This window comes from Ambystoma mexicanum, chromosome 2q, assembly GCF_040938575.1.
Source record: "Ambystoma mexicanum isolate Mex_15411 chromosome 2q, UKY_AmexF1_1, whole genome shotgun sequence".
NCBI classification, from domain to species: Eukaryota; Metazoa; Chordata; class Amphibia; order Caudata; family Ambystomatidae; genus Ambystoma; species Ambystoma mexicanum.
Genome location: NC_090924.1, coordinates 600109939 through 600134776, shown reverse-complemented (window position 1 = coordinate 600134776; position 24838 = coordinate 600109939). Strand labels below are relative to the sequence as shown.

The 24838-nt window shown below is 45.8% G+C and overlaps 1 protein-coding gene across 2 annotated transcripts in view; it reads right to left on the bottom strand.

Moving 5' to 3' along the window:
* The window catches only part of TTC21A (tetratricopeptide repeat domain 21A), a 1029691-nt gene that overhangs the window by 812841 nt on the left and 192012 nt on the right, over positions 1 to 24838 (bottom strand). For both annotated transcript variants that reach the window (XM_069647746.1, XM_069647747.1), the window contains exon 5: positions 13045 to 13167. In XM_069647746.1, coding sequence (XP_069503847.1) covers positions 13045 to 13167 — 123 coding nt within the window. The remainder of the gene's footprint in view (positions 1 to 13044; positions 13168 to 24838) is intronic.

Here is a 24838-nt window from a genome sequence, read left to right as displayed (position 1 = left end):
CCTCAGAGTGGTTTTGGGGCGGCTGATGCAGATGCCGATGGTAAAGAGGCACCTGCTGTTGCTGCGGCTTTAGAATATCTACCCCGTCCACCTCGGGTAGTTCTTCTTTGACCCCTTTGAGCCGGTCGTCCTCTACCTCTTCCGAATGCGGAGTAGAAGCGAAAGGACTTGCCCCTCGCAGAGGTTCCTGTGGGACGAAAAGGAGTCTGACGGATTGCAGCTCCTAGGGATTTTGCTGCAGCTTTTGAAGTTTGCAGTTTCTCTAAACTGTCATCCGCCTTTTTCCCGAACAAAGAAGAGCCATCGAATGGCATGTTCAAGAGCCTGGCTTGCACATCTGGGGCAAAACCCGACCTTCTCAACCAAGCAAATCTCCTGGTTGAAGTACTTGCCGCCATTGCTCTGCTGATACTGTCAGCCGAGTCAATGCCCGTCTGGAGGGATTCGCACATAGCGTCTTTACCGTCCTGTATAATATTCAGGAACGCATCCCTTTCTTCTCCCTCCGGGATGCAGTCAGCCGCTGTAGAAGCACACTCCCAAAGTGTATGGCTGAACCTAGCAAGGGTGCAAGTAGCATTAACAGACTTTAACGCCATGCTACATGCTGAAAAGACTTTCTTTGCCATAGCATCATATTTTTTATCGTCCCTGTCCTGTGGGACTGTAGGATAAGCCGTCTTGACATCGGTAGAGGATGCTGCTTGTACCACCAGACTTTCTGGGGATGGGTGTTTAGACAAAAACTCTGGGTCTGTGGAAGATACCCTGTACTTTGTAGACAGTTTTTTATTTACTGCAGGTATTACATCTGGGGTTTCCCAGTTTGTCATGATCTTTCTCTGAAGAGCTTTATGAAAAGGCACCACAGGATCCTCTTGTGGGCCTTTGTCAAGAATATCCGTGAGGTCATCTTGTTGGAAAGATTGTGAAGGTGCAGACCACCACATGAACTCTGTAATTCTGGCCATTAAGGCTCTGTAGGGGGTTTCAGCATGCTCCCCCGGGTCTGGCTTAGCAAACTCCACCTCAGGGGAAGTGTCTAACCCACTTGCCTCATGTAAAGAATCATGAAGATCCTTTAATCTGCGCTCTTCAGAGGAAAATTCCTCTCTAACTGGGGTTACAGGTCCCTGTAACTCAAATATGTCTTGTTCAGACAATTCACCCTCTTCTAAAATTGAGGATATAGTTCTCAATTGTTCTGAACTCATAAAGGGAGTAAATCCCATTTCCAAGGCAGAGGGTGCCGAACTTGTCATTATTGGCCTCGAAAGCGTCGATGTCGTCGACGCCGACGTCGAAGGCTTCGAGCGTGGCGTCGAAAACAGAGGTGGAGGCCTCGAGGACCTCGACAGTATTGGAATTCTACTCGACAATATCGAAGTCATCGACGTCGAGGGCCTGGGGATAGTCACTGGATGTGTGGAAACCGTGACTTTTCTTGGCGTCGACGCCAGTTTCGAGGTCGGCGTCGAGTCGACAGACCCGTGTGTCGAAGGTCCCCTCGACAACGGCGTCGAAGACATCGACCTCGACGTCGACGGGACCTTCGTCGACGGCGTCGACGGAACCTTCGAGGAAGGTTTGGAGGTCATAGTCCTGCTCGAGGGTTCGAAACGCGCTCGAGAGGTTTCTTTCGCCGGGTACTGCGACTCGCAGCGTTTTTGACCTTTGGGTCTTTCGACCAGAGCATCGCTCTCGGCAGTCTTCGAGGGGGTCGAGGCCGCTTTCTCGAAGACGCTCATCATATTCTTTCGGAATTCCTCCCATTCAGCCCGGGAACTATGTTTCGTGGGGCAAGGGATTCTTTTTGGCGAAACAGAGGAAGAGGAAGACGTAGAAGGGGATCTTCGACGTCTCCTCTTCGAGTGCTTCGATCTCGAGGAGTGATGAGACCCACTCCGAGACGTGGAGCGCGAATGGTGACGAGGAGACGAATGTCTCGACTTCGTCGACGAAGAAGAAGCTTTAAAAGTCTTACCTTTCTCCAGCTTCCCCCTACGCTCCTTCAGGGCCTTAGCTGTCATGGACATACAGTCCTCGCATTCCGAACAATGGTGTTCAGCTCCCAAGCACCACAGACAAATTCTGTGAGGATCGGTCAACGACATCTTTTTCCCACAATCTCGGCATTTTTTGAAGCCGGATCGAGGAGTTGTCGGTTCCGACGAGGAAGCCATCGAGTACGGATCGAATAACTCGAGGTAAATAGGATTATTCTGACTAAGAACTGAGCAACGGTATTCCGAGGCACCGAGTAAGCGCGGAAAAACGGAACTGAGCAACGGACGCTGCGCGCGGCCTTTATAGGCAGGATGACGTCGAACGTCGATACGGCGGCTGTCGAGGGACATCGACTCGAAGGACGTCGACGCGCAGCGCCCTCTAGAGAAAAAATTTTCCGAGGCCAGCAGAGCTGGAAGGAGATATCTAAGATGAGGAATACGTCGGAGGACACAATCCCTTCGAAATTAAGGTATTTATTTATAACAGAACATCTATGAAAAACACTATAGCACTATCACGGCAAACAAATCAAACACAATTACTCTACGAAGCAGAAAACGATCAATCCCCCTAGTAATATTTCGACAACTCTAGCTTCTACTGGTACCACTTATTTTCAAACAGAGGTGTATACCTCAACCTAGATGACACTCGAACATTAGTTAGGACGGGAGAGAAAAAGATAGGCAGGTTATGAAATCAACACAGTTCAATCCTTCGCGGATAAAATGCAAGGCGGGAAGGCAAGAATCACAATAGATCATAAAGTCCAGCGGCCAGGCTCACTCGGAGAGGCAAGGCGCGATGTCCCAAAAAGTCTCTAGTGGAGATGCATTCAAGTCTTTGTAGCAAATTGTTATCGGCAGATTGAACCAGTTCAGAACAATAAATGAGAAAAGCTTGGAGGCGGCCCAACGGAACGGAGAGGATTAAGACACCTCACTCGAACCGATCGAAAGGGAAGCCAGGCGGACACGGTACCTTGTTGTGGAGGGCAGCTCCGGGGGGGGGCAGTTGTTCCTGGTGGTGGATGCACGTCGGGTCTTTGCCAAGAGTAGAGATGATCTCGTCGTCAAAGAAAAGTGAAGTCCGGTGCACCACCAGGGAAGAGACCAGCCGCGGAGTGCTCTGTCACAAGGCACCACCTTTTGGTCGCGGTACAGGGGTAGTGGCTATCGGGTTGCCGAGGTGCTCTGCACGGGCAATTCGACCACTGCGTCCTTAGGCGAATAAAAAGTAAAGGGGACTGGTTGTTCCAACCAGCCAGGGGAAGAGACTCTCCGGCAGGGAGATCTCCTTTGTCGTCGGGAAGTGGTGAGTCGGTTCCGCAGGGCTCCACCGGAGGTGTCGTCGTGCAGGTCGGCTCAGCGTTACCCTCGTCGGATTCTTAGGTCCTGTGGCGACTTCTGAAGATCCAGTCCCAAAAGCCCTGCTTTTATGCAGAAAACCCCCATTCATTCAGCCTAGCTGTCAATCAACACATGCTAAGTGGTGAGCGGGAAGGCTCACCACTTGGGCCAATCACTCCAGAGTGCGACCGGAGTTGGCAAGGCAACTCGGTCCAGGGTGCCCAAACCCCCTCCCACCCCTCTGTGGTAACCCAGACAGAATGGCACCACTTTGGAGGGTCTCTGTCCAGAGGCCCACCAAAAGTGGAACAAAGGGCTCAACCTTTGGTTTAGGAGTCACAGAGACGAACACAGACGCCATTTTAAAAACCGAGTTCTGGCAGAAAATACCATCCGATAAACTTATTTAAGATAAGGAGACCGGTGGTACGTTAGAGATTAACGAGAAAAAGGGTCAATCTCCAACAATGGGACGAATCCCATAGGGTTATGTTCGGGGTTGAACATAACAAGTAGTTTCCACTGCCACCAGCCAAAACTCGACGAGGGGGGACGGGACAGTGCCCCCTCGAGTAACAGATCTAGGAGTAATCGAATTACCCCTACTAGTACGTCCACAATAAGATGGTTTGTACTAGTTCTGTTAGTAAATTTAGGTCTAGTAAAGCTAATGGTGACTTTACATGCCCGGGGAGACAGTAGTCGGTCCCCAGGTATGGAGTCTATGGTGGGGGTCCGCTAGGACGCCCCAGTGTTACGGCATGTAGGGTGCGGTGTAACACACATAGAAAAACATATGAGACCCTATGGAGTAAAAGACCCCATAGCCCATCGAACACATTGACATTTCGAAGGAATTACACACATACATGTCCAAGAGTGGGAGAAAAGAGTCTCACTCTTGGCAGGAGGGAAAAAAACAAACCCCAGAAATCCAGCAAAGCTGCTGGGGAACTCACTAGGTTAGGAAATTCAGCCTAAACAGAGAATTCTCCTTAACAATCCTGGACACTGGTTGGGCCCCCAAGACGTTTGTACAGGCTCTTTTTTCAGTGATACACAAAGAGGGCAAAGACCCACAGGCATGTGGTTCGTATCGCCCAATCTCGCTTCTCAATGTGGATGAGAATCTTTTCACGCAATTCCTGGCCTCAAGACTTGACAAGCATTTGCCACGGTTGGTGCATTGCGACCAGGTGGGTTTTATAAGAGGGAGACAAGGAGCAGACAGAATGCAGAAATCCCTACGCTTAATTGAAGAGGCCCGAGGCAGAGGGTGGAGACCCTGCGCTTCTTTCGGTCGATGCACATAAAGCATTCGACAAAGTGGACTGGGAGAATTTGAAGGCAGTTTTAGTTAAGTTTGGGATAGGGGCCACATTTTTGCAAGGTATTATGGCACTTAACTTTGATCCAAAAGCCTGCGTGGCTGTTAATGGGAAATTCTCACGTTGGTTCAGTTTGGGAAGGAGCACGAGACAGGGCTGCCCCTCTCGCCCTTACTTTTTGCTCTTTTAATGGATCCTCTGGCCCAGAGGTTGTGGGAGGACCCCAGAGTGGCAGGCATTCCCGTGGTGGCGGGGGTGGGGTGTGGAATACAAATTGGGGGTATATGCGGATGATGTTTTGCTACACCTCAGAAACCCAATGTCCACGGTCCCACCGGTGGTGGAAATTGTGGAGCAATACTGAGCACTCTCAGGGTTTAGAATTAACAAAGGGAAGTCCATCTTATTCCCACTGGACTAATTGGGGGACAACGAGCTGAGGAGACTGGTCATGCTGGGGATGAAGGTCAAAGGAGATCATTTACGGTACCTGGGCATAAATCTCATGAGAGAAATGAGGGACTTATATGAAGCAAATGTACTGCCTCTCCTCGAGAAGCTATTCTGAGATTTGGAGAAATAGGGGAAATTGACAATCTTGTGGTTGGGACGGCTGAACACTATAAAGATGAACTTCCTCCCCAGAATTCTCTATCTGTTCAAGATGCTGCCAAATCAAATGCGGGACTCCAAGTTCTGCAAGGTTAAAGGTCGCCTCCTAAGATTCTTGTGGCAGGGAAAGAAGGCCGGGGTCGCGTATGAGACCTTATTGTTCCCAAAGGAAAGAGGTGGAGTAGGGTTCCCAGGGCATATATTTATACTATAAGGCAGCGCAGCTTAGGGTTCTGATTCTGCATTTGAGGTACCTGAGGGGCTGTCAAAGGGTAGCACTGGACAATTATCATCTCCAACCGGATACGGTAGGGGAATGGATATGGGCGCAGATGGAGCTGCTCCCGAAAAGGATTAAGGAACACCCCATCTTAGGAGTTATTTGGAAGATTTGGCGAAAGCTTTCAGAGATGAAGGGCATGACAACATGGCACTCACCCTTGAGTGATCTTTGGGCCCCGGGAGTGATGGAACAGATCCCGAATCTGGACAGGTTTCAGTCATGGTTTGAGGCACAGCTAAAAAGGGTGGGGCAGTTGTGGAGGGACAATCAGTTTATTTTGCTTGTGTACTCGGAGGAGGCACTGGGCATTGAGAATGTGTCAGTATTTTCCTATCTCCAGTTGAAGGGGGTAGTTACAGCCGAGCCTTGTAGGGAACTGGTACAGATGGAGCTGACCCCGTCTGAGAAAGTCCTGCACTCAAGTGGGGACATAAAAGGGCTGATCTCCTCCATGTACTCCATGGGCCTTGGAGGAGGCGGGGAAGGAGAGCACTGTAAGGAACTCATGGTGGCAACAGTAAAGACAGACACAAGTGATCACAGTTCAAGGGTGTTTATTAAACTGTGTGCAGGTTGGAAAAACATCTACTCTAAACCTAAATCTAAGATGGGAGCAAGCGTCGACCATCAAATGAAAATAAGGCAGTCCTAGTGGCATCGAATCAAATAAAAAGGGCCTGTACTAAGAAAACTATTGTAAATCCTTACAACTAATACAAAAAGGGTGTGGGATAGTTTTCGAGAAAAGAAAGAAGTGTTCACAAATAATATGTCAGGATGCGGTAGCCTGGGTCTTCCTTCCCCATCTTTTAAACACAGGGTAAGGTTGCATCTTGGAGCACAGCACACCCTCGAGCTTTCCCAGTTTATCAGGAGCCTCGGTGGCCAAGTCTCTTCTACTTTCAAAGTCTCTTGCCTTTGATTTCTGACCTATTCAAACAACAAAACAAAGTTCCTTTTTCACATATTCTCTGGAGGGGATGGATGCACCCCTGGGTCCCCCTCTTCCGGACGCTTACCCTTCACAAATCGTATCTCAAAACAACAGTTCCTTCTCTCAATGGACTTTGGGTGATGCTACACCCCTGAATCTTCCTCGTTCGGGCTCAGACCCTTCAAAATCCCCATCAGTACCCAGGCCTTCGGTGGTTTTGCCTGTTTCCTGGTTTCACTCAGGATGAGGATTCTTTACCCCTGGGTCCCCCTCTTCCGGGCGCTGACCCCTCTTTACTTTCAGCCTCCCTCCACCGGGTCACTATGCCTTCATTGAACATTTGGGTAATATCTTCACCCCTGGATCTTCCTCGTTCGGGCTCAGACCCCTTTCAATTCTCAATGTCCTTTTAAACTATTTCAGTGTACATCCCTCGGTCGGGTTCACTTGTGAACACACTGTTTCTTGTGGCTTCAGACTTTGCCCCCTCTCGTCAGCATACCTCTTCCGGGTTCACTCTTGCCAACTTCATATTCACCATTACTTTCAAATGTTCACGGGATTCACTTCCCTTACTTTCTCACAGTTCTTAGATAAAAGGCTTTCGACTGTATGTGGATTTTGCTTGACCTCCTCTATGACCACTTTAACCTAACTTGGCGGCTCTCCTGCTGCCTCCTAGTATCTGTAGTTTCACTCAGACGGGGATCGACCAGAGTCTCTTGTGCCACGTGGTGCCGGTATCCTCTGTAGCTAGTCTCCCCTTAACATTTGTACAGTTCTTTGAACTTAGTTCAAGTTGCCATTTTGCGACAGTCGTTCACCACAGCCCAGCTCTTATCGGTTCTGCCCTCGACTCACTGGCTGTGATGACCGCTTGGCATTCCTCTCCACTGGAGTCCACTGTGGGTGCCGCCGACATCTGTTGCAGCACACTTGGGCTATTGTCCTCAGTTTTACGATTCCCTCTGCAGAGGTTTTGCGGGTCTGCGTCGAAAAGGGAAAGGAAGCGTCTCCCTTGTCAGCATCTTGATATTCGCCCTCTTTCTCCTCCTCTTGAACTGCTGGGCCTGCATAGCTGTCTCGTCGTACAGTCTGCCTTGCTCGTACTGTGTTCTCTTTTATCCCTGTGGGGAAGGGAAAGGGCCATCAGGTGTGTGTGATTCTGGTCAATTGCCTGACTTTGCCTGACCCTTGTATTGGGACATGTCAGGTAAACAGCTGTGGTGTTAGTCCATTCTCTTGAGTGTTGTGCGAAAATGTTTGTGCCAGAAAAGCGGGGGAGTAGTGTTTTTGAATGTCCTACGTGGTAGGATGGGGAAAAGGTGTTGAAAGAAGGAGGAAACTACATCTCACCAGTCGGTGTCCCACCCCCAGGAACTGGATTCAATAGCCATGGCCATGTCCTGGCTACCTGGATGACAGATCCATGGGGTTTAGCCAGGGGAACACCCTCAGGTTTCTCACAGCACAGAGAAGCTTAGGATCAAGTGGCAAGGGGATTTAGGTGTGGAGGTGGATGAAACGCTATGGCAGAAAATGTGCTGCAGGGCATATAGAGTCTCAATCGCATCTCAGTACAAACTTCACACGATTGAACTGCTCCACAGATGGCAATGACCCAGTGCGTCTCTCCAAGATGTTCCTGGGGGTGAGTCCTCTCTGCTGGCATGAATGTGGGGAAAGGGCAGATTATTGGCACATGTGGTGGGGCTGTGCAAGAGTCCAGATGTATTGGGATGGGGTGCTGGGGTGGATCAAGGACCTGGAAGGGGTCCCCAGAACAAAGTCACTGTTACTGGTCGTATTTGGTTTAGAAGGCGTGAAGGGGGAATATAATAGTCTGCTGCAACTGCTGCATCTTTTGCTGTTAGTGGGAATAGCGTGTTTAGCAGCGCATTGGAAGAGGGCAACGCTCCCGAGCAAGAAGGAATGGATAAATGCGGGGAATAATATATATATGTGATGGAGAGGATTATGGCAGGCCATACATGGCAGGGGGGGGGAATACTGAAATGGAATGGGAGGGATTCCGAGCCAAGTATATGCCTATGGAGGAGTGAAGGGGAATGAGGGATGTGAGGGAAGTTGATTGGAGTGTGGCATGATGGGGAAAGGGGCAGCTACCCTGGGATGTGCAAGAAATGAATGATCCTGTGTAAAGAGGATTGAGAGGGAAAATCAGGTCTTTAGGTGGATCAGACTAGGCTGTCCTTAATATCTGTGGGTTGACTTGGATCGGGTGTTGGTGTTATGATGTGAGAGGGGCTGTGGGAGCGGGAGGGACGGGAGCGAAACAGCTGGATGATATGATGATGGCCCATTGTTAAGTGATTGTGTGATTGGTTTATTGTTGGGCACATGTCTTATAATTGGCAGTATCGTATTTTATAATGATGAAAATCTTAATAAGGTTGGATTTAAAACAAAATTGAAGAAAATCCTAGAAATGAGCTAAATTAACACCAAGAAAAAGTCTGATGAATCCATTAGCACACAGAAAATAAGAAGACAGAGTTGTATGTGTTACAACTCTTAGCCCTAATACACAAAAAATGAAGTCAATAATTTGCAAATATTGGCCACTGAAGTAGCTGAGTTTAGCAGAGACCAAAATCCTATTATTTGCTTTAAAAATATCAAAACATTTAAAAGATGAATCAGTTCACTTGAAGTCATAAACAAGAAAGGTGCATTTGCACCAGAGTACATATTGGACCAGCAGGTTGTATTCAGTTTGTAGCTTTTGGGGCATTTGAAATTGCACTTGGCATATGATGGTAGCACTTGCACATGTGGTTGCACCTGACTCAAAGCAATCATATGCCCAGTGACAATGTGCCCATTTTCCAATTATTGCTAGAATTTCACCCAGTTACTTTTACCGTTTGAAGTACAGAGGCGCTTTAGCCCTTTCTGAGAAACCAAAGGGTGTCTCACTTACTAATCCCCAGGGATCTCTCTCTCAGGTAGCCAGGGCATGGCCATCGCCTTTGGATCCCGACCCTGGGGGTGGACCAGTGCGGGAGGATCACCTGGGTGAGTGACCTTCGGGGAGTGGGGGTGAGGCAACCGATGGTGAGACGCGGTATCCCCCCTTTCCCGCGCCCATACCCCATCCTATTTTATAGTATTTTTCGACGTTCCAACTCCAACCGCCCCCCCTTTCTGGTGCGGTTTCACCATGTTGGGACCGTAGCGGGAATAGAAGGCAAGTCTTCCTTGTGGCCACATGAACCGAGAAGCACCACAAGCACCGCCCGAACATGGAGAAGAGCTCAGCAGCAGAGCGGGAGCCGTGAAGGACATGGAAGCCAGTATTCAAAACTGGTGAGCCGGTGAAGCAGACATGGGATGCCAAGCGTTGCTTCATGTTGACCGCTAGAAAAATGAAGAAAGCCACAAAAAGCTAGTGAGTCCTGAGAAGCGAAGCTGGGACAACGGGGCGCTTCAACAATGCTATCAAGGACACATAAGAGCCAGTGAAGTGAATGAAAAGGGATTTGAAACCTGATACATCAAAAGGAATAATAGCAGAAATGTGAACTGTACGAGAAGGTCCTGGCAGGAGAGTATACCAGGCAAAGCCTAGTTCGCAATTTTATAAAGTGAACTGTACTAGAGAATTCTGGCAGGAGAGTACAATAGGCCAAGTCAAGTTTGCAAGTGTGTAAAGTTAACCACAGGAGAAAAGCCTGGCAGGAAAGTACACCAGGCAAAGACAAGCTTGCGAGTCAAATTGCATTGAATGTGGAGAAGAACCTGGCACAGAGTATACCAGGTCTCCTTCGCGGCTGGGACCCGGATACAAGTGGTTTTGCATCCAAGTTGCTTTGTTGAACAAATAATTCCAAGGAAGACTTATGCCTTTAGGATTTTGAATTGTTTGAACAGACCTGGGGAAGGGAGACATTTCCCTAGGAGTGGAGTGCAATGCCAACAGGACGGAGTTATCATCTTGGGCTATAAAGAATTTGGATTGTCTTGTTGATCTGTTGTGTTGGTGAAGAGATACCTGGGGAAGGGAGCCATTCCATGGAACTGTGAACACTATCCATTGGGAACCTGTGTGTTGGAGTTGCATCTTTCTTTTGAACTTGAACATTTGTACACTTTCAAACCCAAAGACATCACCCTTAGCGCCTTATAGTTACTTTTAGAATGTGAGGGCTAGGATAGGATTTCAGACACAGGAAGTTTTGTTTTGGACATCTTGACACAGGACAGACCCTTTGTTTTGGTTGTGGTAGGGAAATACCTCTTTGAGTAGGGACAGTAAGGTATTTTCCAACCCCTTTATTATTTTGAATAAATGTTTGTAACCACAATCATGAGTTCTCTTTGTCTGTGTCTCATTCCTGGCTCCTCAAGCTAATAAAACCGTTCAACAATCCATCAGAATAGCCTGTGGGTATTTTTTCCAGGACATACTGCACTGCTGTTTATGTTGTTTCTTTTAAGATCTAGCTTGGTTTGTGCTCTACTGGAATTAAATTGTATGCCGCTGATTGTTTTCTAATGAATTAGATGTACTGTTGATAAAATGTGACTTTCACACGTATTTCAAAAGTTATACACTACCCCGACCTTGCACACTCCTTTCTTTAGGAAGAAATACTATTCACAAGTCCTCCCTTCAATCCCATTGACATTTTCAAGTGTAGTGTAGTTATTGATCAAAGAAATTCAGACAGCCACTCATCATCCACAGGGACAAATCCATTTTACCTTGGATGATAGGAGTGAGCAACAGGATAATGTTGTTTCTTTCCCTCTTCTCAGGTATATTCACAACAGACCATGCAGAGATATGGCTTAGTAATGGTGGTACCAATTTGTGGATTTCCACACCACAGAACGAGCAGCACAATGGCATCATCATCCTGGCATAGACTCATGTCAGCACAGAGAATACTCCTCTGCACTAACAGTCTGCTCTTTCCTTTGAGCCTGGGGTTTGAAAACTGTCCCTTCTCACGGTCATCTTAAACTTAGTCCAAAATCTATAGTCTATAGTCCTCTGCTGCTGTAATCCCTGTGGCATCCGGAAATAGTGTCACGCCCAAGAGGTTGACAAAAAGGGTGGCCATCTTCTTGTCCTCCATGGAAATTCTCAATGGACTAATATAATCAGTGTCTCAAATGGTTGCGGCATCTCATGGTCAAGCCCAGCCCCAGTCCCAGTATCTACGAACTTCCCATAAAAAGAACAAGAAGAACATCTCATTGTCAAAATTACTCAACTCAATGGTATTGACAATTTCAAATTAAATGTACCACCCCAAAACAGCCACAAAAAACACCAGGTGAAAGGAAATCAATAGATGTTAACTACAATGAAAACTACAAGGCAACCCATTTAAAAACAGAAAAACATCTTAAAACCGCAATGAAAAAATATAACCCATTAAGCGAATCCTAAATGCTGAAAATAAATCATTGCAGCCATAGCTCTCCTTCTCTACCTCTGTTTTCTTACTGTTTTGTGATCTAGGACACCCTTACACTATTCCAGCCTACTGAATACAGAAGAAAAACAGAACATTGCTGTTTTACTTATAGGAGTCTGAATCCCAGCCTTGAACTCTCAAACTGACCAGCACCTGTTGAGAATATATCACATCCTATTCTTTAACCAACCCAGGTGGTTTGCAATGCAAGATTGGCTTATGAGCTCCTGCAAATCTGAACACCATGACACCATTCATGAGTATTCAACAGCCTTTTTTTGGAGAGATGTCCATGTATTAGCCGCAAGTTATCATCATTAAGCCGCAAATATGTTGATGTCTCCTAAGCAACGTTCTCAGCTCATTCATCCAATGGTGTGGGCTGGGAGGAAGTGCGTAGTGTTCGCCCCTCCTCAATGCCAGGTGCACCCACTGCCTACCACGGGGCTGGTGGGCCCACCACACTAATATATTTTTTTTAAGTGAAAGCACGCGGGATAGCGCAACAACCTCTGACCTGCAGGTTATTGAGCAACCACGGTGATCAGAAAGCATCCAGAGTACCACATGTGTTAAAATCTTTCCACGCTGGCGCTGTCAGAATTTGTTCCGGACCTCCTGCCCGTCAAACTCCCTCTGCATCCAAAGAGCACTCCAGAGCAAAAGACATAGGTTAGTAGCGAACGTGTTTATTCTTTATGAGTGTGTGTTTGAATGTAATGCATGTATGTGCAAGAGTTCTTGAAAGAGAGAGAGAGAGAGAGAGAGAGAGAGAGAGTGTGTGTGTGTGTGTGTGTGAGAGAGAGAGAGAGAGAGAGAGAGAGAGAGAGAGAAAGAAAGAGAGCGAGAGAGAGAGAGAGAGAGTTTGAGTGTTTTTGAATGTGAAGGATGGGGTAGCACTGCTGATATCTATGGTGGTATCAGCTTAATGAAAGGAGGCCTGCAGGTTGCCACCCTCGTAGAAATAACCACTTGATATTCATTAGCCGTCAAGGGCAGATAGAATATGCAAAAATGATTACATCAGTAGGTACAGCAGAAATGATCTGACTACAATGGCCATAACTATAACTCATACCTTTCCCAGAACTCCAAATACATCACTGCTGTCTTTGATCCCTTCTTCAAGGTATTTGATAGACTTCTTCACAACCAGTTCTTTATCAGAAGAACAATCCACCCATCCTTTGAGTACTAAACCCTGAAATAGAAAGTGTGATTACACTTTTCATTAAATCCGTAAAAGCTTGTAACCAGAGGACAAAACAGTAAAAGCAAGCAATCACGAGTGTGTTGTGTGCTTCAAACGAAACCAATATGCATTCGCGTGGAAAAGGAGAAAACAGACAATACAATAGAGAAAAAACATCAAAGCAACTAGGGGAATTACTTGTACAATGTTTACCACATTGTAAACTAAGGTAGAGAAAAGCTACTTGTAATCGGCGTTCCAGATCGTGGCCATCTTCATTAAACTCATAAGCACTCAATATTTACACTTATGGGTGTGCGATAACGGAAAACATTTAAGCAGAGAACATCCCCCAACAAAAATGATTAAGAAAAACTATTGTCGATTATCTGAAATGCTGAATTGGACCTTCATTTTATCACAAAAGCATCCAAGTGTTGGCTTTGAATTCAACTCTACTGCTCATTGTAAAAATTGAAAGAAAAGAAAAAAGCAACATATCGGATACGGCTCCAGAACGTATTATTTGGTAATAGAGAGTATGGATGTTCCCTTATTTCCTCTGAAATCCCTCACCTTGTTAATCACGGAATTCAGGTGGGTGGTTGTTTAAAAATCTAAAGAAGGGAAAGATGATGAAGAACTAAGATTACAGGTATGTGCCATGTCCTTCCACATCACATCATTAATATCCAGAAGAGAACATCAAACTCAACCTGAATTTTGGAGATGAGGTATTTGGGGAATGGAAAAGAAAACAAAGTAAGACTTCAACGCTAAAGCTATGTAGGAAAAGTGGTACCTTAAAGAGACTTGGCCTCCTTGATCAACTGCCCCGTAGTCTTTGCAGAAACAGTTCCCAGCAAAGGTATGCACTGGATTTCATGCAACAAATCTACATGTTTAAGCAATCATAAAATTCATAAGGAGGCCAGCAGTGTACCCTAGACCAATTTGGGAGAGATCTGCTAGCCTTCTGGCTACATCCTGTGACAGAAAACCCTATCCTCTGTGTTAGGACAGTTTTTTCGTAGTCCAACTAAGAGCTTAGTAAAACCATTCCACTGAGACAGTACAAGACTTCACTCTTAGTATAAGGCTGTACCACCGGACTACATGGTAGCGTAGACAGAGCAGCGAGGCTTATTTTAGGAGAGAGAGAGAGGGCTGTAGAAAGGTACAAAGGACTTCTAGTATACCAAGGGTTCAACAGAAACACTTACAACCTGATGTATTATAAAAGGTAAAGGTTTATTATAAATACAGTTAGGCCAAGTTAAGTCTTGCGGTAAGTACTTTGTCGTAGAGTCATAAACACATTATAAAAACACAACACAATGCTTGAAGGTACACAGGCCAAAGCATAAACCTTGTTTAGAAAACTAACAGTATGTCTAGGCAAGTCAGACCTTATGAAACACATTTAGTATAGGACACACCTATTCATGGGGAGTAAACCCATAAATTACTTTCCGATTACATTCAGTAAAACAGGGGTAGTAGACCCTATCAGTTGTGCAGTGACACTCAGTTAAGGAATCACTTAGGAAACCAACCTGCAAGTATACTTTTCTGAATATGCTGCGGTATGGCCTCTATAACGGTGGTCCCCACTTTGACTCTTTCTCAGAGGAGGGCCCGCTTGAGGAAAGACCGGACAGCTGCCGCTCTGAAGAGGATGTGGCAGCAGTAATAGAGCGGAGCCTAAGAGAAACAAACAACCAGGACAACAAAAAGCGGACTATAAATAAAAACCACATAGGGCGAACTCAGGGGAGGAAAGACACGGGAGCTACACAGGACCCGTTGGCCTCCCCGGTAATAGCTCGAAAAATCACGGACTATTATCCTATTATGAGGGCAACTACGGAACACAGATCGGTCACTAGGGAGAGATAAACAGCTTACACTGACTATTCTCAAATTCAGGACATCAGCATGATAGGATTCACGGACAACAACGGAGGAAGTGTAAATAAAGATATAGTAAGTATCAATGGAAGTGGTGACAACCTGATGCACAGAACGGGAGAGGTTCTCCTGCGGATTTGACCAACTTCATTGAAAAAGATGAAGAAAGGGAGGTGGAAGCAGGTATGCAAGGTTCATTACACCATACCCTGCGTGAAGCGGACAAATATATCAGACTAACCTCTCCTTCCATCTCGGCACTGAACTCAGTACTACGTTTGTTTGTCAAGCTCTATGACAACAGTTGGTCTGATGTTAGATTGCATACCTTAACCCTAAGTGAAATAAAGTTGAATTTGGGCATATTAACAGACATAGTACAGGCGAGAGGCCAACAGGAGAGTGTAGCCAAAGGCAGCAGTTTGGATGCCCAACGGTTGGCAATAAAAGAGGGTGGCTGCAGCATTGAACCCCAGGGCCAGCAAACACATGATGGGCCTGGAACTCAGTTGGAGCCCAGAGAAGCCAATCCAGCCAACATGGGTGTGCAGGAAACAGTGCTAGGTCATGCTAGCAATAAGTAACCTGAGACCAGGGAGGAAAGCATTGGCACGGGACAAGAGCTGTGTTGTAGGAAAAATGAGGCACGGTTCGAGAACATATTGATGAATCCTGAAAAAGAATCTTCTTCTCCTAAGGGAAAGGAAAAAGGAAAGACATCTAAGAGAGGGGCAGGGCAAGAAAGCCTTTTCTGTTTCCTCTCAGAAAATTTCTGAGGACATCTCGATAATAGAAGCCCTAAATCGCCCCCAACAGAGTAAAAAGAAGAAAGCACCTAAAGCACCAAGGAAGACCCCGGACGAAAAGGAGAAAAAGTCCGGGCAAACAGCTGCCAGAGTCCAGGAAAACTTCGAAGAAGAAGAACCAACTGCGGAAAGTGCACAGGCAGTAAAACCTGCAAAAGGTGGGGGGCGGCCTCTGAGAATGAAGCCATTAAAGGTACATCGGACGCGGCCGCACAAACTACGGTCCAGTGGGTACCATCGAAGACAAATTGTGTGCTGTACCAGAGGTGAAGGGGCAGGGACGAACGTTGGCAAAGAGCATGTGACAGACGAGGGTCGTCAAGGAGGGGAAAAGTCTATCGACACAATAACTAAAGGACTTTTTTTCCGAAAAATTCTATCAACCCCCTACTAAAAAGGCTATGGCGACAAAGAATTGCAGCAACTTTCAGGAAAAGAACATGATGGTAGACACAGGGGGTAGATTGGACCACCTTGAAAGTCGCCTTAAACATGTCCACCATGGTGAGCGCCCATTCAGCATTCTAAAGAATGGGCAGGAACTGTGACAAGGGAGTAAAAGGGTTTGTACCAAGGGGGCTAGGGAGGGAGACACCACCTATAAAACACTGCATCTCATCGGCGCAAGGAAAAGTGGACCATAAACCTCTATTAACCATTTTATTAGGCCAGGAAAGGCCAGTTTGTTTGAATCGGTTAAATGTGCTAGCAATATTCAACGAAGTAGCAAGGTTGTTGGGCATATCGTCGAGGGATATTGATAGGGTCTCATTCCCAGACAGGTCAAATAGCTGTGCCTGTCTGTTGCACTCTGAATTCCATCTGGTAAGAGATGGTCTATCATCAGAAAGGGGAGACTTGGCCAGAATGGGGTTCAGAGTGGAGAGGGTGGAGAATAGGGAGGAAAAGAAGGGGCCAAGGGAGCCGGGAAACCTTTGCATAGTGGTTAAGACCGGAGAGGGAGAGGCTAGAGAAGTAAATGAGGGGGCAGAGAGGAAAAAGAGTTGGCAATGCACTGGTCAGAAGTGATGTCTGTCCTAAATTGCAAGGGGCCCTTTGGAGGAAAAGGCGAAGGCTGGCATCCGTAGCAGAATAAATAACCTCTCTCTGACCTCCTGGGATTCCAGGGGGGATATGCATCTATTTAGTAATCAGAGGGCAATAGAACAACTGAGACAGAGTACTTTTATTTTGCTACAGGAAACCTGGCTTATAGCCCCATTGTCCTTGGACGGTTACAAGGTATTTCAGCAAAAAGCAAGGGCGAGTGAGGGGGGCCGTAATATGGGTGGCCTGTTAATGGCAATTAAATCAGAGCATGGCTTGACAGCCAAAGAAATGCCCAATATGCCATTTGGAGTGATAGGAGTGGAAGTAAGGGGAAGTGAAGGCGATAGCCCTATGCTCATTCTTAACATTTACTGGCACAGGGGAATCGCGTTACTCAACATCTTCTTGAAGTCATTGATCAAGATAATTGCTGATTGGCAACTCTCGAATATTAGAGCGAATATCATTGTGGCGGGGGACTTAAATGCAAAGTGCCAAAGGATAGAAGGGGAAGAATGGGATATAACTCCGGACATGATCGCTAGTGACCATAAAAGTCAGGCAGGAAGGAAATGGCTGGTTGCGCTGGACGCAGTGGGTTTGAGTAAACTAAATGGGAATGTGGAAGGAGACCTGGGTGCAAAGTACACCTGTAATAGAGGTGTAAGCGAGTCAACAATTGATTAGGTATTTGTGAATACTGACCTATTCCGTCTATATGAAGGTATGGAAATATGTGATAATACTTGGAGCGATCACTCTAAGTTGAAGGTGAACTTCAATGTGTCGGTGGGTAAAACGGAGGAAAGTATGTGTGTGAATGTTGCCACAAATGTGGTTGGAAACAGATTACGGTGGACACCTTCCTTATTGTCCAAAATGAATCAGAATCTAACAACAATGATAAAGGATACATTGTACGATTGGAAATTAAAGGTATTTAATGGCAAGAATTTTGATCAGACGATTGTAGAACTGTTAGCTAAAACCTGGGGAAGGGCAGGAAAAGGTTTGGGGGGACGAAAAAGACCCACGAACATCAATATAATGAGAAGGTAGCACAAAGAAAGAGGGAAATAAGACAATGTTTACGAGAAATAAAACCATCAGATAACACAGGGGCCTGGAAGGCGAATCGGCGGAAAGCCGTGAAAACAATCATATAAACACTTTTGTAAGAGTAACCAGGCAAACTTGTTACAAAGAGATGCTGAATTGATGTTGGCCACCCTAAATGGTAAAGAATCGAGGGCATTTTGGGAAGTAGTCAATGGAAATGCCGGTAAGAGCAGGGTTGCCCTATAGAATGCTGTACATGAGAAAACATGGTGGGAGTATTTCACTAACGTGTATACTCAGTTGGCGGATAAGGAGTAGGAGGGAGGTAAAGAAGGGACAAAGCATGGAAAGGTAATGATATTTGACCACCAAGAGATAAAAGATCTTATTGTGAAGAGTAATGGATTGACTAATATGCTACTGAAGGCTAATCCAGAAGCCTGGGCAGAGGTGTTAACTTGCCTCTTTAACGACATTGTTGCAACAGGGCGCATGTCGGAATCATGGAATACAGGTCTAGTGGTGCCCATATTTAAAAAAGGAGACCGTGAAAATCCCAGTAACTTCAGGCCGATCACATTTTTGGACGTTGACAGCAAGATCTTTGCGTCACACTTTTTGAAACATTTACATGATTGGGCACGCTCAGTGGGAGGGCCTTTGAAAACTGCAAACAGGCTTCATAGAAGGCTACTCAACTAATCTGAACGGGCTAGTGGTGAGGGAAATTCAGGAGGGGGCTTGGACAGGAAAAATGGACTGCACATTTATGAGCTCAGTGGACCTCTCGGCGGCCTTTGACCGTGTTGATCGTAGTAAGCTTTGGAGAAAATTGAAAAGATGGGGCCTGCCGGGGGACCTCTTGAATATCATAAAGCAACTCCATGAGAATTTTGGCATAAAGGTTAGATTAAATCAGGCGGGCCATGTTTCCAGAAAGATAAAAACAGAAGAAGGTCTGAGGCAGGGATGTGTGCTAGCTCCCTGGTTATATAATATGTACGTGTCTGATGTTGGGGAGTTTTTGAAAGGCAGGGTATTGGCAGCTCCGAGACTGGGTAAACTAAAAGTACCCCATTTAATATATGCCAACAATTTCCTGTTCTTTGATAAAAACTCAAATTGGCCGCCAGCGTCTTATGGGAGCCTTCGAGGAATACACCAGTGAAAATGGGCTGGTGATAAACCCAGAAAAGAATCCTGGAATTTTCAAATAAGAGAAGGCCCGGCTTGTTTAGTTGGAGACTAGGTAAATCATTGATCCAGAGAGCAAAGAGTGTCACATAACTGGGCTTTCCAATAGCTGCGAATAGAGGCTATGGAAATACGTGTCTTGTCTTAGAGCAAAAGGCTGCAGCTCTCCTAAACCAGTTGCAAAGAGTGGACAGTAAGTTTGGCCGATTCTCCATAAAACCGGCGATTACATACTATGAAGGCAAGATAGTACCCAAATTAATTTATGGCCTCGAATTATGGTGGAAGAACTCTTTTGTGCAACTAGATAAGATTGAAGCTAAATTATGGAGAAAGATATTGAAGGTCCCTAACTGCGTGCCACTGACCGCAATTTGTTTTGAGCTGGGTCTCCTGTCTTTGAGAGCAAGAGTACAGTGGAACATTTTAACACTGCTCTTTAAGGTATTAACTGGACTTGAGGGATCGTTGTACATGGATTTGTCTGAGTACATAGAGTTCTTGGTCCAGATGAATATTAAAATAGGTTTCATGGGCAAACTGTTTGAGTATGGAAACATGCTTTTGGAAGGTGTCAGCCGCGATATAGAGACTCTGAAAACAAACCCCATGATAGTTTAAAAAGCATTGTATGATCTTGATTGGGTCAGCACACTGGATGGCATTCCCAGTTACAAGTCTCTAACATAGTTGAAACACGAACATAAAACAAGAGGGGTAGTGAATACTTACATGTTGCAGTTTCCAAATAAAATATACAGGAACGTAATTATGCGCTTTTGATGGAATCTCATTCTTACTAGGGAGGTGTTAAATAGAAGGAAACTAGTGGAGGACGATGTAAATGGCTGTAGGTTCTGTAAAAAAGTTGAGGGCTGTGAAAATATCAGGCATTTGTTAATGGAATGTGAGGCGTTGTCGGCCTTAAGAGCAAGGTTTTTTGGGAAAAGGCGCAATATAGCATGGGTGAATGTTGACAAACTATGGAAAAAATGTTTGTCCCCGCAAACAACAGCAATGGGAATTGCGGTGGCAGGTTTCTTTGAAGCTATGAATCTTGAGTGAGAAAGTAATGATCCCTAAAATTATGTTGTTTGTAAAATTTAGGATGAATCTTAAATGTGTATAGATGAGAGTGAAGAATTATTTTAACTTTTGGATAATATTGATGAATGAATGTGTTAATGCTTCGTCTTTTGTAAAGGTTCATAGTATATTTTTTTAATTGTTATTTTTTCAGTTTCTATTGAACCATATACAACAAAAAAAAACAGAAGACACCCTAGGAGGATTCCAGCAGTGGGCCTGGGTAAACTGGGTGAGGGGACACCCAATCAAAAGAAACACCCCAAAGCTACACAGCAATCACAAAGGCTTAAGGTAGGTAAATACCCCAGCCGACGCAGTAACTCAGTGCAGAAGAAGAGCTTTGGTGCCCCCTTTTCAGGAGCCAGAAGAAGACAGAAAATCGCTAATTGGATTTGCGTCGCTAATCTGGTCCAGCACTCTGGTGAGGGGACTTGAAAGACTGGAATTACGTCTCTAGAGGTCCAGCAGGATGCCACCAAAGTTTCAGCTTGATTCAGAATTTGGAAGACCATGCACTGCAAAATGGCACGAGGTCCCAGAGTATTTGTGTATTGAAGCCCGCAAGGTTGAAGCATGACATGGGATGGCTCACAAGGCAGGTATTCTTGAGTCTAGTGGATTTCACCAGGCTATGTGTCGGGGTAGTCGTTTTCGGAGTCCCCAGGTCCCTTGGAAGGAATGGGAATTTGTCTCAGATGTGTTTTCTTCAAATTCCTCTTCGGATTCAGGTCCAGTGGCCGACTACCTCTTCAGTTTCCAGGATTAGACTTTTAAGCAGGACCAATCAAACAGACGTGCAACATTCAAACTTGGGGGTTGGTAGTTCTTTCAAGACAGCCAGCCTCCCAGTTGGAATTGGATTCTCGCAGGCAGGCTGGGAGACAAAGGGCTGCAGAGTTTTGGACTCCTCCCTCGCTTCCTGCCTTCACAGACACTCTGTAGCCTGGGTGGGCTTGACCAAGGTCTCCCGCCGAAGATAAAAAATCTCGCAAAGGAATTTACCACCCCAGAGGGCAGGGGAAGGTACAAGAAGTACGAAAATGGCAAAAAAGAAGACAAGGGCCAATTTGGTAAAATGGGCACCCGTGGGTGCATTTACCGCAGCTGTGCAAACTGCCTGTGGTTAAGGTGCACCAAATTAGTAAAAAGACTCACTGTCACCAGCCATTTAAGGTAAACTTGTCCCTGCATCAGAATTGTTACAGTGCTAGTGAGAAAGGGGATCATTGTATCTCCCAAGCACTCCACATAAGGTGGGCTGTTCGGGTTTCACCTAACAAAATGTGGAGGAGATAGCAGTATCCTTTCAACCCTTGGGAACTGTAGTTCTCACAAGGTTAGCCAGAGAAAGTAAAAGGGGAGCCCAAAGGGCAACCCTGTAACAATAAAAAGGTATATACCAAAAGTTGTCAAAGAGGATCAAATTAAAACTATGGAGAGTCTTGACAATGACACCCATAAAACGAGTAAAAGGATCTGTGAGTGTGGAAAAGGTTCCCACCCATTGAGGTATATGGAAAATAATCTACCAGTCCAGCAAAAAGTTCTGGAGATCTCATAAGTGAGGTAGATTTAGCACCAAGGTTAAAATCGCACCTAACACTCTGGGCTAAAGACTCCTTAGAAGCATGCATTCCACTAAAACATTCATAAATACATTCCTTGAAATTATGATGCTAAGCCAGGAAGAATATTTCATTGCAGGCATTTAGTAGTCAAAGTAAGATTCCCTGGAGCTCTAGTTTCCTCTACTCCTAATGCCACAACAGCCATAAAGAGTGTGGATATATCATAGTTACCACTCCTCTTGTTACTGTTTTAACCATCTTCTTGTGAATATTGTGGCAAACCAAAAGTAGGACTTGTAAGAAACTCATGGTGGCAATAAGTAAAACAGACACAAGTGATCACAGTTCAAGGGTGTTTATTGAACAATGAATGCTGTGTGCAGGTTGGAAAAATGCCTAAGCTAAAGCTAAATCTAGGATGGGAGCAAGCGTCGACCATCAAATGCAAATAAGGCAGTCCTGGTGGCGTTGTGTCAAATAAAAAGGGCCTATAATAAGAAACCTATTGCCAAACCTTTCAACTAATAGAAAAAGTGTGTGGGATAGTTCTCAAGAAAAGAAAGAAGTGTTCTCAAATAATATGTCAGGATGTGGTAGCCTGGGTCTTTCTTCACCATGTTTTAGACACGGAGTAAGATGGGAGCTTGGAGCACAGTACAGTCTGTGGCTTCTCCAGCACGAGACAACAGTTCTAATGGCAGCTCCCTGGACTGTCGGTGGTTAGGTTTCGTTTTTTTGAAAGTCTCTTGCCCTCGAGGACCTGACGTATTCAACTAACAAAACAAATACTGTCTCTTTTCCATGGGCTTTGGTTGATGACTTTGACCCCTGGATCCCCCTCTTCCGTGCATTGATCCCTCTTTCACAAATCTTAATGTCTTTTTAAACAGTTCCAATGGACATCCCTCTGCTGGGTTCACTCTTGTCAAGTTCACATTCGCTTGCATTTTCGGGATTCACTTCCCTTGCTTTCTCATGTGGCGGGATTTGTTTCCCTTGCTTTCACGCTGATGTAGATCAAAGTCTTTCGATTGTACAGGGATTTTCCTAGGCCTCCTGTATGACCAATTTGACCTCTTTCAGCGACTCTCTTACGGCCTTCTGGTACCCATAGTTTCGCTCAGATGGGGATCGAACAGAGTCTCTTGAATTAGCACCCACGTGGTGCCGGTTTTCCCTCTGCGGCTGGTCTCCCCTTAACACTTTTTACAGTTCATTAAAATTGGTTCAAACTTGCCACTTTGCATTTCTCATTGAACACAGCCTGGTTCTTATCGATTCTCCCCTCAACTCACCGGCTGTGATGATCCGCTTGGCTTTTGGCTTTCCTAGGGTCAAGGCCGGTATCACGGGCGCAGGAGCTTCCCTCGGTCCTGCTTATCGGCATAAGCTTGCACAGTGTACCGTTGACATCTGCTGCAAGACACTTGTGCTATTGTTCGCAGTCTTAGGCTCTCTTCCACGAAGGTTCCACGAGTCTGGGATGAAAAGGGCAAGGTCACTTCTTTCCTCACCACCATCTCGATTCCGGCCACCTTTTCCTTCTCTTGAACTGTCGCGCCTGCGTAACTGTACCATTGTGCTGTCTGCCATGCTCGCCTTGCTCGTCCTCTGCTCTCTGGCCCCACCTTTTATCCCTGTGGGGAAAAGGAAGAGCCATCAGGTGTGTGTGATTTAAATGAATTGCCTGACTTTGCCTGACCCTTGTGTCGGGATATGTCAGGTAAACAGGTGCATTAAAAGTCTGTTGTCTGTCGCAATGTGAAGAAGTGTTCAGGGTGGAAAAGGAGGGTGGTAGAGTACCTGAGTGTCCTAGGGGGTGTAATGGGGAAAAAGGTATTGTTGGATTGTCCTACAGGGTATGATGGGGAAGGTTTGCAAAATGGACAAGAATGATGGGGATGAAGAACAGAACATAGGGGATTGTGGGAACGGTAGTATTCTGTCATAGAAGATTGGGGTTTCGAAATATGACAATCAGAAAAACAGGATTGGTAGGGTTTGTGAAACAAACGAGAGTAACTGTGATCATGGAGTGAACAAAGGGGATTGTGGGGATCCTAGTGTTTAGTAAATACCATATACCTGGTTTTCGGGGAAGAATAATTAGAGGGACATGAGAAAGAATGGGAAGAACAGTGACCAGGAGTAATCAGGTAGGGAACAGGCAAACAGGGATTCCGGGATGGATAATCTTCGGTGTAAGTGGGTTTAAAATCTCAGTGGATTGTTTCTGTACAAGGGGGTCATTGGATCTAGGTAGAAGAGACTGAATGGGAGGAGGTTAGGCAGATGTGTTATAGCCTATAAAGGCCTCAGAGAAATTATTCGCCTTTCCTTCCTCTGCATAGTACCGTGTCTCATCTGGGCATTCCCCCCAGCATAACCCCAGGTTCCCCTATCCAGGTGATCCTCCCTTGCTCATCCACCCCTAGGGTTGGGATCTGCGAGCACCAGCCCTTTGCGGACCACCTGAATAAGGGTTCATAACTTTATTTAAATTAAAAGAAAATGCCTCACTAGCCCTACTGTTAAAAGGGGATTCCCTTCCTACAGAGTAAAACTAAGGTGCATGTCAGAATGTACAAATAAGAAAACAGTCCTCCGTCCTAACCTGTGCAACTACCTGACCCCATCACTAATAGAAAACTAAATAAAGAAACAGGCTTTCACCCTGGGGGTCTGTCAACACCTTTTAGCTGACCCCCTCTTCTTCAACAGTATTAAAAAAATCTGAGTTCCTCCCAGGACAACCCTGGCCTGGGTCAAGCAAGCGTTTGTATAAAGTTTTGACAGGTTTTTTTGCAGTTCAACCGTTCACATGAAGTAAATCCTCCTCTTTCCCAGTTCCTCGTCTTACTCAGTACATAAAACCTTTTCAGTGCTTCTATCCAGCGTCTTGTTCGATTAGTCTCTCTCCAACTTCTTTTAGCTTGAAGCCCACTTTGCCCCCTCAGGATTCCCCACTGCAGGGTAGTGCGCACGTTACATTTTCAACTTCAA